At 46.2% G+C, this 12,367-nt stretch overlaps 1 protein-coding gene and 1 long non-coding RNA gene across 3 annotated transcripts in view; one reads left to right on the top strand and one right to left on the bottom strand.

Moving 5' to 3' along the window:
* The window catches only part of TSPAN7 (tetraspanin 7), a 92,819-nt gene extending 89,895 nt beyond the window's left edge, over positions 1–2,924 (bottom strand). The window contains exon 1 of the mRNA XM_027886010.1: positions 2,798–2,924. Coding sequence (XP_027741811.1) covers positions 2,798–2,878 — 81 coding nt within the window. The 5' untranslated portion in view covers positions 2,879–2,924. The remainder of the gene's footprint in view (positions 1–2,797) is intronic.
* LOC114058588 lies at positions 1,764–12,143 on the top strand. 2 transcript variants are annotated; one of them, XR_003571505.1, is made up of 3 exons: positions 1,764–2,178; positions 8,654–8,805; positions 10,500–12,143. It is a non-coding gene; the product is annotated as an uncharacterized LOC114058588 (long non-coding RNA). The 2 variants fall into 2 exon arrangements; XR_003571509.1 differs by lacking the exon at positions 10,500–12,143 and adding an exon at positions 8,941–9,974.
* Positions 12,144–12,367: the final 224 nt, after the last annotated feature.

Genomic DNA, 12,367 nt, shown 5'->3' on the forward strand with positions numbered 1-12,367 from the left:
GATAACTGAAGGGTTGCCACCACACACCACCCTGTCACAGGACGACTTTCTGCCCTGTGTTATAACACAACTCCATTCCCACTGCTAGAAAAAAAAAAAAAAAACAACATACAAAATGCAGCCAAGCAACGCAGGGCTTTCTCCTTTAGAAATCAGCTTACAGCCTCTCCAAAAAATGTGGGAAAGCCGTCAGAATGAAAATTTACAAACCAGCCATTTGTGGTGCTGGCATAGTTTCCTTCTGGTACTTAGATCGGTCCAAGAAATAAAATTTAAAATAGTTCCTCCAATAGAATCTTTCCCCTATTTTCAGCTCTGAGAATTCACAGGGACTAAGTTTGAGTTACACTGGCTCTGGAACCAGCAGCCCGTGAGAGTACAAAAAGCACCCTAGAAAATAATGGAGGGAGGGTTGAGGCAAGTCCCTGCATCTCTGAGCTCTCAAACTTGCCTGTAGAAAGAAAGGGAGCATACGGCCAGAGCACATTATGTTTCTGCTCTAGTCATGGCAATAGCTGCAACCTGCTCCAATTTATGCTATTTAGATTTAAAACTCAGAAAGGGGCCAAACACGTGAATTAGATTTTGTTCTTCCTTTTGGCATGGAAGAGCTAATGAAGACTTAAGGTCTGCTGTCAACTATTTTGGACCTTTACAAAGTCCTTTGCTGTCTTACCCCACTGAGACCTGCCTAGGTTTCTATAGGTTCGTGCCTTGAGAAAATGGATGCAAGAGCAGATAGGATTCTTCACTCTCCTTTGCTCGTGGTTGCAGGATTCTGTCTCCAACCGTTTGTTTCTTCCTCCTTTTCCGGGCTCAAGGAAGATGATAAATGGGCAAACACTGAGGGCTGCCAAATGTTAAGTAACTAGAAGAGTGGGCCATGCCCTTGGAGAGGACCAGGACACATGGGAACCTGATACATAGTTCAGAGTAAAATAATTTGCAGGAGAGCATCCCACCAGCACAGCTGTGTTGCTGGAGCCCAAACCAGAGCTCAGCTGTGTTATTTACCCTACAAGGTCCCAGCTGTCAACCTGGCCTGGCATCACGACAGCCTAGGGCACAAATGCCCTTAGCCAGCTGCTTGGCTCAATGTACAATTCTCCCTTTTTTAATGAGATTAGCGTTGGTGAAATGTGCTAGCTCAACGGACATGCCGATCTAAGTCCTCTGTTTATTCGGGCTACAGCAGACACAGCAATCACTTTTAAAAGAGGACACAATTTTAAAAGACACCATAAATTTGCCAGGGCTCCTGCAGTTGCTCATTCATCGCAGGAAGAAGAGGGGTTTCTTATAGATCCGCTGAGAACTGAGGACTGGAAAGGATGAGTCTTGAAATTGTGGTAAGTGTATAAACTTAGCAACCTACCTCCTCGAGACTAGCGTGAAGGATCTACTTGCCAACAAAAAAAAACAACAGATGATTGTGGCTTTCTATCCATTTCAGTCATCAAATACATCTGCTGCGGCTACCACCAAAATTGTTAAAAAACAAGGGGTGGGGGGTGGGGGTCAATAACACAGAGGTAGTGCTGTAAATATGGATTAGCAAAATGAATTTTTGGTTATGCTTTAAAAAAACAAAACAAAACAAAAAGCCTATGAAGTTAAAGTTGAAACAGTTGAAGTAATGTGTTCACTATAACGCTGTCAAACGTTATTGCCATGAATAAGCAATTCTTTGTCTAGAATGCATTTTTAAGCAGAATGATGAAAATTTGAGTCACCCTGTTTCACAGACGCTGTTCACAGCACAAAGCTACTAAACCAATAAAGCACAATCAGCTCCCCTCGCTAGGAAGTGACAAATGCGCCTTAGGGCACCGTATCGATGATGCGCGGATCACGGTCTCTAACGGCGCACAGCGGGGCCATTATCGTGTGTTGTCACCGTGTGCCATTAAAAGGACTTTAATCTGCCGATCGCCGCCGCGATACGCGGCTCCTGCCAGGGATCTGCTGACTAACAGGCCGGGACGCTGCGAAACCCCCCAGCCCCCGGGGTAGCCTGAAAAACACGGCCCGGCTCCCCCGTCAGTCAATCGCGGCAACTCAATTAATGCATCTGGGTCAGGAAAATGGTTTGCGGGAGCCTGAGCCCGGTTACGAAACGCAGAGATACCGCGGCGGGTACCGCGGGCGGCGGCGGAGGGCAGCGCCCGCTGCGCCCAGGTGAGCACCGGGGAGGGACCAGGGGGCACCGAGGTGGCACCCCCCTGGCCCCGCGGCGGGATGGGGATGCGGCAGCAGCGGGGACACAGGCGGGGGCCGCCCCGCAACCCCCCCCATCCCGGCCCGGCCGGCCAAGGGGGGCGGCAGGGAGGGGTGGGGGGGCAACGGGGACTGTCAGGGAGACCCCTGTAACTTTCCACGGCGGGGGCTCGGGGGGTATGTGCCCGGCGCGAGAAGAGGCAAAAAACATTACTTTAAATATATATATATGTGTGCATGTACGTGTATAAATATGTACACATATATACATATATATATATGAGTGCATATATATATATAAAATGTATATATACATATATATGTGTGCATATATATATAAATATAAATAAATATAAATGTAAATATAAATATAAATACACACATATATATGTGTGTGAGTATGCACATATGTATTCCGGCGGATACAGTCCGTCCCCGCACGGCACGGCGGTGCCCCCCCCGGCAGATCCGCGCTGCGGAGCCCCCGCCGCCCCCCGCCCCGGGCAGGTGGGGGCCAGGGGGTGCCGGGGCCGTGCCCGGGTGGTCGGTGTGTGCCCGCGCCGCGCCGCTCCGCACTCACCCAGAAAACGAAGGAGTAGATGATGAGGAGAGTTTTCAGACACGTTATCACGGGTTTGGTCTCCATTCTCCTCGATGCCATAATACTGAGATCCCGGCTGCAGGCTGGGCGCGGGAGGAGGCGGAGGAGGAGGGAGGGGAGGGAGGAGAGAGCTGGGGGGGCGGAGGGAGGTGAGCTCAGCTCAGCGCCAGGCTCTCCCTGCTCTCCGCGGCCCGGGCTCGCCGCGCCTCCTGCTGCCGCCCGGGGACCCCCGCCCGGGGCTGCCGAGCAGCGGGGAGAGGGGGTGAAATATCACCTGCCGGGGGGTGACCTCAGGGCACAGGGATCTGCCCCCGCGGTGTAATTTACTGGAATATCTCGGGTGAGGCGGGGGGAGGCAGGCTTAAGGTTTTGAAAGATGAAATGAAAGACCCCCCCTCGGCCTTCCCCTTTTCTCTGGAAGGTGCTCAGAACCGTTGCTTGGCGTACTTCGGGGCTTGGGGAGGGGAGCTTGGGGACGGTTGAAGCTGGAGAGGGAACTGCCCGTATGGGGGAAAATATCTTCTGGTGTCACAATTAAAATGTGTGTTTGTGCGCAAGCTGCAAGAATCTGGAGAGCAGAGCAAGGACATGTAGGACAGGTTTGATGGTGCTCTGGTTACAGCTACATAGTCTGGGTGAGCCAGGCTGTGTGAGAGCAAGAGCTCTGCACCGAAGCCATTTGATGGGCCAGGGCTCCTCCAGCTCTGCGCCTGTGATGTGCCTCTTTTGCAGCTCCAGTGCAGGTGATTGCACTGAGACTCTAGGATCTGTGAATGAGCATGCTGTGAGGCTCAGATGCTGCTGAAGCCTGGTCCCTAACCTTGGCTTCACCTCACCCTCGAATCTCATCTCTATCCTAAAATAGCATTGAACTCCAAGCTAAAATGATCAGAAACCTTGTAATTCTATATGTCTTTGAGCTTCAGCTGGAACAGACCTGGCTCCACTCTGCCTAGACTGAGAGCACACCCCAGAGATAGAAGAGATCCCTGGAGAGAGCCAGCTTCTCCTTATTGTCCCTGCAGCCACTGTGAAATCCAGCAGGGGATGGACAGCAAAGACAAAACTACATTAGTCTGGGAATGGAAAGGGACCTGATGCTGCAGAGCCCCTAGCAGCAAAGCAGTGGTGTGGGACTCACTGGCCTCCTCTGGGAAGAGATAAAAAAGGCTTGTGGTGTGGTTGCCTTCAGGAAAAGCATGACCAGAACGAGGGCACACATGTGCCTTGGCAGCCCGAATTCCTGCACCAAGACCACGGGCAGGTGCAGAGGGAATGCCTTCAGGTTTCCTTTTCCGTGGTTCACATTTTGGAGGAGGGTAATGTGTGCATGGGAGCGAACGTTGGAGCATAGCATGTCCCTCCTGAATGGTGTGCCTGCACACCCCACAAAGCAGGGCTCCGAACTGTACCTTTTTCTGCATTAAAATCAAAACAAGGTCAACACTAAGCAGCGTATTTCCTCAAGCTACAAAAGCAATGTAATGTGTGCATCTGAAAGAAATCAAAGTGATAAACCCGGCTTTGCTGCTCAAGGGACAGTGTTTAAAATAATATAGAGGAAAAAAATGGTTCCTGAGCAAGAGCTTTTGTAACATGCAGAAGTTTTGACATGAAAACTGCTGCAAGATTTTACTGGCTTTGACTTATGTGTTTAAGACTTGGTTAGCCTACTATTTGCCAAAACAATGAAGGCATCTAATGGATGCTTGGAGGGGGAGTATTCTGCAGGAGATACTGGGATTTTTAAGCAATCACCACTTCTGTGGAAAATTCAGATGACAGGTGCATAAATCTTTATTGACTTGGCCATTAAAATGTAAATAAGCGCAGTAACTGCAAAAAATTATATTGACAGTAACAACAGTTATAAATATTCACTGTACAAAAATTACCCTAAGATTTTTTTGACAGAAAATAGCTAAGCAAGAGCAGGAGTCTTCTCTCCCTTCCCCTCACACATGGGCTGTAGAAAAGATAAATGCTACTGTCACAGGCCAGGGGACAGCAACCATTTATTTCAGTAGCTATGGTTATACTTCCCCTCCCCTTCAGGTGTTTTTAAGAAAGCGTGAAACAAACTATAATATCAATCAGAATTTAAATATCCAGCCAACAGAAAGCATGGATGGCTATTTTGGTAGATGCTGATTTTGACAAAGACTGAAGCTTTCTGTCAATAGCATGTGATTTTTGGTCACTCTGTCTTGTAGTGCCTAATTTGAGATTCATCTCCTGAGTCTTCTGAGAAGGATGTGCTGGGGATCTAAACTGCACAAGTGTCTACAGAACATCCCTTGACAGTGTTGTGAAAACTCAGAGGGTTTTGCACCAGGGAAACAGAGAGAAAACAGAGGTGCAAGAAGAAACGTCCCTATCGGGAAATACAGTTCCTTTCTCCATGAATGTCAGTCCCTAGAGGGGATTATGTCCTGAGAATTGAGAAGAAGAGACTCCATGTTATTTCCACTTGAACCTACAGTCTTCCTGCCGAGACTGTCTTTGGAGGAACTCTGAGTTGCTTTTTGACATGAAGAGGCAAATTTTGGATTAAAAATGAGAACGTCTGAACAGAGCTGGACATAAATCTGCCTGATTACAGCAAATACCTTTAAAATATGACAAGAGCACCAAGCCATCAAACATCTTAGGCTTAAATAGAATTACCACACAATTGCTAGCCTTCACGTGTGGCTTGGAAACATTCATTTACCTTTTTAAATTATTTTAGCATCTTTTTGCAGGTTTGGGACCGCAGATTCTCAAGTATTAATAGAACAAAACCAAAGCAAGCCTTTGTAAAGGAAAATACATCTTCAGTTCTGTAATCCATGTTTGCAAAGATGGGAGCATAATTGCACTTCACATCTCCCCACAGAGAGAACATTCTTGTAGTTTTTCAAAACAGGACACTTTTGCCTAACTGTGTAATTTGAAAAATATTTCTTTAGAACACTAGCAGTTTGCAGGGGATTCTGCTTACAATCAGTGCCCATAAGCTCCTATTTCTTCATAATGCACAGGGAATATCCCCTGTCTTAGTAATTCTGTTTGCAAAGCATCGGTCTAGAAGGAGCTCCCTCATCCCACAGCAGGAGAGCATTGTTATTGTAGAAAGTGAAAATGAGCACTTCCATCCTTACCTGAACCTGACCTTGGTTATTTGATGGTTAAATAGAAACTCTCCGGGGAAAGTGGTGGAAAGATGTGAACAGCCATTGCATCAAGCATGGTAAGGGCTCACACCCTTCTGCAACTGCAGCAGGTGACATGAAATATGGTGCTTTGTTCTCTTCATACCCACTCTGGCCTTTCCCAGATTCGCTGTGGTGCTGTTGAATGTAAAGGCTGCAACCTCTGCTGCCCTTTACTGAGCATTCTGGCTCATAATCCGCACTCATTTCATCCCCCCTGGAGAGAGGAGGTTTGAGGTTTTTTTCTCCTTTCCTGAGTCCTTCCATCTCCATGTGTCCTGCCAGCGGCTGTCCTCAGCTGGCAGAACCCACAGCCTGCGTCAGTCCCCCGTGGAGGAAAGACAAATCTTTTTCACAAAATGCAGAAAGCAGAAGAAAAAAATACGTGCTTGATAATTTTGCTGCACTTGTCTATCTCAGGTAAGTTCAGGCAACGCTGTACAGGCCCCACTGACAACTCCACATCGTAATTGAGCTTTAAGAAGGCAGAGCTCTTGCACTGCAATTAGTTTGTTACGTGGCTGGTAGCTGCAAGCTTTTGGCAGGTGCATCAGCAGGACCAAGTGATGGCCCAGGCCCCAAAATGTGTCTTCTCAAGGTGCCTCAGATTTTATAGGTCCCCAAGGAGGAGATGGGGGGCTACAAAGCCAGTGTCAGAGAATGATTTGTCAGAAGAGACCCTGTAAGGAGACAAGTTTAGTGTTGGCAAAGTCAGCTGAGCTATGCCCGTTTACAACAACCGATGAGAAAGGTCCAGTGCCCTGCAGCACAGGTATAAGGGAGCAAATAGAGACATCAGCTTCAGTAGTTTGGTATCAGGTACGAGTTAGGATGAAATGTATGTTCAGCACCAGTTCGGGAGAATGGGCTTGTGGGACGGCTCTGCAGTATTGAGAACACAAAATGCCACCCTAACCTGATGAACAAGCAGCACATGTTTGCAGAGGAAGGAGTAGTAATACTGGTATTCTTCCTCAGAACTTTTAAGGAAGCCTTAGGATGCTCTATAGGAAGCAAATCATGCTTTATGAACTATACTCAGTTTATGTGTGCTCTTACATAGGCCAAAAGGAGATGGCAAGGGAGTAAGAATCAAAAGAAGTAGTTTTCAGCAAGAAAAGTTGTAAAAAGAGCAAAGTTTCTACATTTAACAACACAAAATAACAAGTCACAAGATCAAAACTTGTGCAGAGATCAACAAAACTGAGGTAAAGCTTTCCACTCAGTCTTCCCAGAAGCCAGATGGCAACTAGATATATCCACTTGCCATGTTTGGTTTAGTGCTGTTTTATAATAATTTTTAGACAATAAAGAAAGAGCTTGGCCATGCTATGATCTTCCTTTGCCCCTGGATTGTTACTTGCTATGGGATCAGTGAAGTTCTTGATCCTTTGCAGCATGACTTACAAAACTTGAACAGCTTTGTCCCAAAAGCCACCCAACTGTGTGGAGGCAGGAAAGAGTGTGTGGCTTGTATTATTGTGTTTCCCTTCAGAGCAGGCATGTAATATCTGGTTTTTATCAGTTATATCGATACAAATAAGCTTTTCATAACTTTTTGTATTCCTCAGAAAATGCCTTGATTTATAGGGGAAGTTTATAGCTATTTTGTAGGCAGGTACTTCTCATGGCTTGTGATGACTTTCCTGATTACTCTGAAGCTTTGTGAAGTGTCCTCTCCAAAGGGAATGGAACAGAAGTACGTTTGTGACTAACTACCACAACAGGATAAATTAAGATCACCAACACTTACAGAGAAAGGGTGGAGGACTTGGAAAAGATAAGAGGTCAGAAAGCAGAAAATACACAAAGAGCATATCTATATTACTTCAGGAGAAGCATTATTATGTCTGCAATTGATAGGAGTTCTGACATACAGCAAGAAAAATGGAGTCATGCAATTTTATTATCTTCATCTTTAGCAACAAAGTGACAATTAACCCTGCACATTTGCTAAGTTAGTCAAATTGTTTTGTAACACTGTGGGGTTTTTGTTTGGTTTTTTTTTGTTGTTGTTTGTTTGTTTGTTTTTATTTTGGTTTGGTTTGGGGTTTTTGGTTGGTTGGGTGGGTGTTTTTTGTTTATTTTTGGGGGGGTTGTTTGCTTTGCTTTGTTTTTGTGGTTTTGTTTAGTGTTTTGTTTGTTTTGAGGGTGTGGTTTGTTTGTTTTTCCTTTCTTTGTACTTCTGAATAACAGCACCAGATTCTGTCCTGGTGTCCCTGGAATGCCTGGACATTTTCTTACGGTCAGTAGGTAATTTAAGATAACCTTGTGAGGAATTAGATAATTTCTTCTTCTGGAAGGATCAATGTGGGGGGGTTAAGAAGCATCTGTGAGGTCCCCCTCCTCTATGGTTTTCTGTTATTTAGTTTCTGTCAAGAAATGTGGTGGAGCTGCACCTTAAACTGTGAAAACCACAGTATTCAGTACTGTTTGCATTTTCCTCCTTTTCTTGAGTGTGCAGTGGTTTGTTTCCACTAGATTTCTCCTACATCTGCCCTGAAGCAAATGCAAGCAGAACTGAGGAATCTCAGCCTCTTCTCCAGTGCTGGCAGAAGTTGCCTCTTGTCATTGCAGGTCTGTAAGTGTTTGCATAAGGAGTAGGTGCAAGTTAGCCAACTCCAGCTTTTCTGTTCTGCAGGTGCAGCCATCCCCTTGTGTGACAGATGCAGGCTCCTGACTGACGTGTCTGCATGATGTGTGGTATTTTCAGCATGGAGTAAGAGACTGGTCAGCCTGGCCACCTGCAAGGCTCTGCCTGGCCTTTTACTTCATCTCTGACAGCAGCCACCAGTAGGTACGTGGGGGAGGACCCTAACAAACCTCTTGCCTGGGGTACTCCTAGTCTGTTGATGCAGCTACAGACACTGGATTGTTTGTGTGAGCTGTAAGAGCCTTGAAGCAACGCTGTTCCGCTCCTTTTGGCAGAGACCACTCCAAGGACTTATGGTTTGGAAACAGTATTGAAGAAGCATCGTGAAGCTATTTAAGCAGAAAGGCAATCCTGGATGTCCTCAGCTTGTGGACAGAGGGATGGGGAAAGCTCAGGTGTGGGGGAGCTGATGGACTACAGCTGATGTGGATGCTGCCGAGGGAGGTCACTGTGTGGAACTTCTGCCTGCAATGGAAAGGGGTGTTATGCTAGTGTGACACAACAGCATAGGATGAGGTGAAGCACTGTGGGATGAGGGTCACATCAGGGCCTGCTAATTCTGTTCCTAACCTTAGGGTACAACTGGCAGGACCTGATTCTCAGTGGGAAGGTGAAAGAAGAGAGAGGATGTTCTGGGAGACCCAGAGCAATCTTTACTTTACACAGTACAGAGGGCAAGGGACAGTGTGAAGAACACCAGAGAGGCCACAGGCAGACCAAGAGCTCTTTGATAAATAGCTGTGCTCCAGGTGAAAAAATGAGACCATACACACAGCGAAAGGAATTTGAGGTACACTGTATGAATTTTGAGCCAATGTGTTTTCTCTTGATGTGGAGCCTGGGTTTCCTTCTCCTCCTCTAAACAATGGCTCCTCTTCATGTCTTCAGAAAACAGGATGATTGATTTTTAAAGCTTCCATGTATTTTACAATAGCGAGTTAGTGATAGAGAAATAATTACAACAAATTAGTGTTTTGGCACATAGAATTGGGCTGTATAAAGCAATAACATTAGAAAAAAACATTCATTACAGATAAGTCTATGAAAACAAATCTTCAAACAACCAAAGAACACAAGACTGGTACTTAGGGCACGTCTTGTGCCCACCCCAGTGCCACTATAGGAAGAGGTCTCGATTTTTAAGAACAGCCTGTTGCATGTTTTACACAGGTATCTGCTGCATACACACATTAAAGATCTAGCTCCAGCTTAGAAGCCCTTTTTCTGGAGCAAATGTGATGCTTCCTGTGATGCTGGGAAATGGAGGGGATGTGAACTACTCACTCAGATACTGCTTTGTTTCTTGGATAAGCTGGGAGGTGGACAAGAGCCCCTTTTCTTCCCTTGCAGCAGATTTTTGTGCTTTGCACCCACATCCCTTCCTTCTGGAGGAGCAAACTTAGTACTGTTTCCTGGAGACACCCATTGCTTGTCCCTCTCAAGGTCCTTCAGTGAGAAGCCTTGTTTCCTCCACAACCAACCATTTCCTAAGCCATTGGGTGAGGAGCTCTGTTCCTCTAAGCAGAGGAGCAGCAAATGCTTGTGGACTCAATTTGCGTCAGGCTTACCAGCTGTAACAAGCACCACCTGTCAGACCCCTAACATACCCTCCTATCCTTCCTAGGCTCTTGAATGCTTGGGCTAGGGGCCAGCTTAGGGAAGGGTTGCAGGTGTCACATCTTGAATCAAAGGTTTGAGAAAACACTGCGAGAAGCCATGGTGGGAATGGCCACTCTTCCCTGAGCTTTTAAGCTGAGCACTCTACCGGTGCTCTCTGCCGAAGTCACTCAGTAGCTGCATCACAGACACGCCCGTGCCCATGCCTGTGCTCCAGGCTGGCCACCCACCCGAGATGGACTCAGCTCAAGAAATGCAAGAAGCATACGGAGCTTGTTCACAAATCCTCCCTGGCACTGGGAAAAAAGCACCATATGCTCGAGCAGCCGGAGCAAAAGGACGAGTTCAAGGCAAAGGGAGTCAAGAGCAGAAGGGCAAGGGAGGTACACAGGGAAGGCACCAGGACATCTTACTTCATGATTCCCCCCCTTCCTCCTTATGGCCACTGGTGGGTAACACCAGGGGATGCTTCTCTGACCACTTTCTGATATCATGCCCCTAAGGTGGTTACTCCTCATAGGCATCTTTGCCTCTGTTACCTCTTTTGGATATCATCACTTCCCTCCTCTTTGCCTTAGTCTCTCCTAGCCTCTTGCTGTGTTAGCTGCCTGCTCAGCCCAGTGTGCAGATGAAACCAACAGCAGTATCAGCAACAAGCACTGGGGGCAGGGAGATCAGGTCCTGTCCGTGTGTCATTGTCCCCAGCACAGAGCATGGCAGGCAAGACCCCATCCCACTGTCACTGATGCATAAGTCACAAAGGTCACTTGTATCACTGGTCTGTCACACTTGTTGGCTGTCTTGCTGGCTCAGACTGTAGATATTCAGAGTTTTAATTAACATTGAAACAAGTAGAGTTTTCTGTTTTAAACATGTACAGTTGAGGCTGATAAAGTTTTGCATTAGTTTATTGTTTTGTGTGAGCTTATTGCCTTTGAAATGTGTGATTTCCAACATGTATAGTTGAGGCTGATAAAGTTTTGTATCACTTTATTGCCTTTGAAATGTGTGACTTCCGTGTTTGTCCTGAATTTTATCTCTTTGTTAGCATTTCTTCTTTTCCTGGACAACCAACAGAAGAATACTTGTATTAGGAATTGAAATAAATGGTCCATTGAGTTACTTGAAATACCTTTTTTTATGATGTAAAGTCACTTATATTCAACACTTGATCTCATATGGCAAAAGAAAACATAAAAAAAGGGCAGCATAAACAGGGGCACTACAACCCACAGTGAAAATGATCTCTGAAGAACCCCCTACACTGTCCAGCTCCTCCTGGGGCTTCTGCCCCGGTCAAGAGTCACAGTACTGTACCAGAACTGTATTCCATGTGTCCCATGTGTTCCTGCCATCATGCTGGCCTCATGGATTAGGGATGCAAAACATGCCTTCAGTCCCTGGGAATCACTGCAGGCGTCCCAGTGACACTTGTGTTGAATGTCCCCTCCAGGGCAGGAGAACTCAGCAAGTCTCTTATTCATCCCTTTGATGCCTGAGAACCTGCAGGATTTAGAAAATGAAGTTTCTCTGACTCTTCTCTTTTTTCCATTTCAGTGTTTTCCTTCCACCTGGCATTTTTCAGTCCTCTCAGAGGCCCAGCCCAGCCTGCAGACCTGTGCAGGATCTTTCATCCCACAGACCACCTTTGGGGAGGTTGTCACGCAGCAGCTGCACAATATACGTAAGTAAAGAAGCTACGAGGACTGCACGAGTCACACAAAACCAAACTAAATTATATACTGTTTTTTACTAGGTTCTGATGACTTTAGAAGCACAGCAAGGGCCTCTGTAATACTTATGAATTACTGACACGGTATTATTTCTGTGCAGGAGCAGGACAAAATAGTGGGTGCACTACGGATGGAAAGACTTCACCATTTCCATGCAGGAATAAACGAACCAGGTACACCTTTCCGGAACATGTTTTGATGAAGGATTTGGTTTTTACCACCTGGATAATATTACTGACCTCCAGAGCACTGCTGTAGACTGTGAAGTAGTACCAAATAAACTACAAAGTTCTGCATTTACTTTCTCCTGAAGATTTTTCTGTCAAACTGGGTCAACTTCTAAGTAAAGCAA

The sequence above is a fragment of the Empidonax traillii genome, unplaced genomic scaffold (assembly GCF_003031625.1).
Source record: "Empidonax traillii isolate 1590-97213 ecotype Southwest subspecies unplaced genomic scaffold, ASM303162v1 scaffold1:size7828297, whole genome shotgun sequence".
NCBI classification, from domain to species: Eukaryota; Metazoa; Chordata; class Aves; order Passeriformes; family Tyrannidae; genus Empidonax; species Empidonax traillii.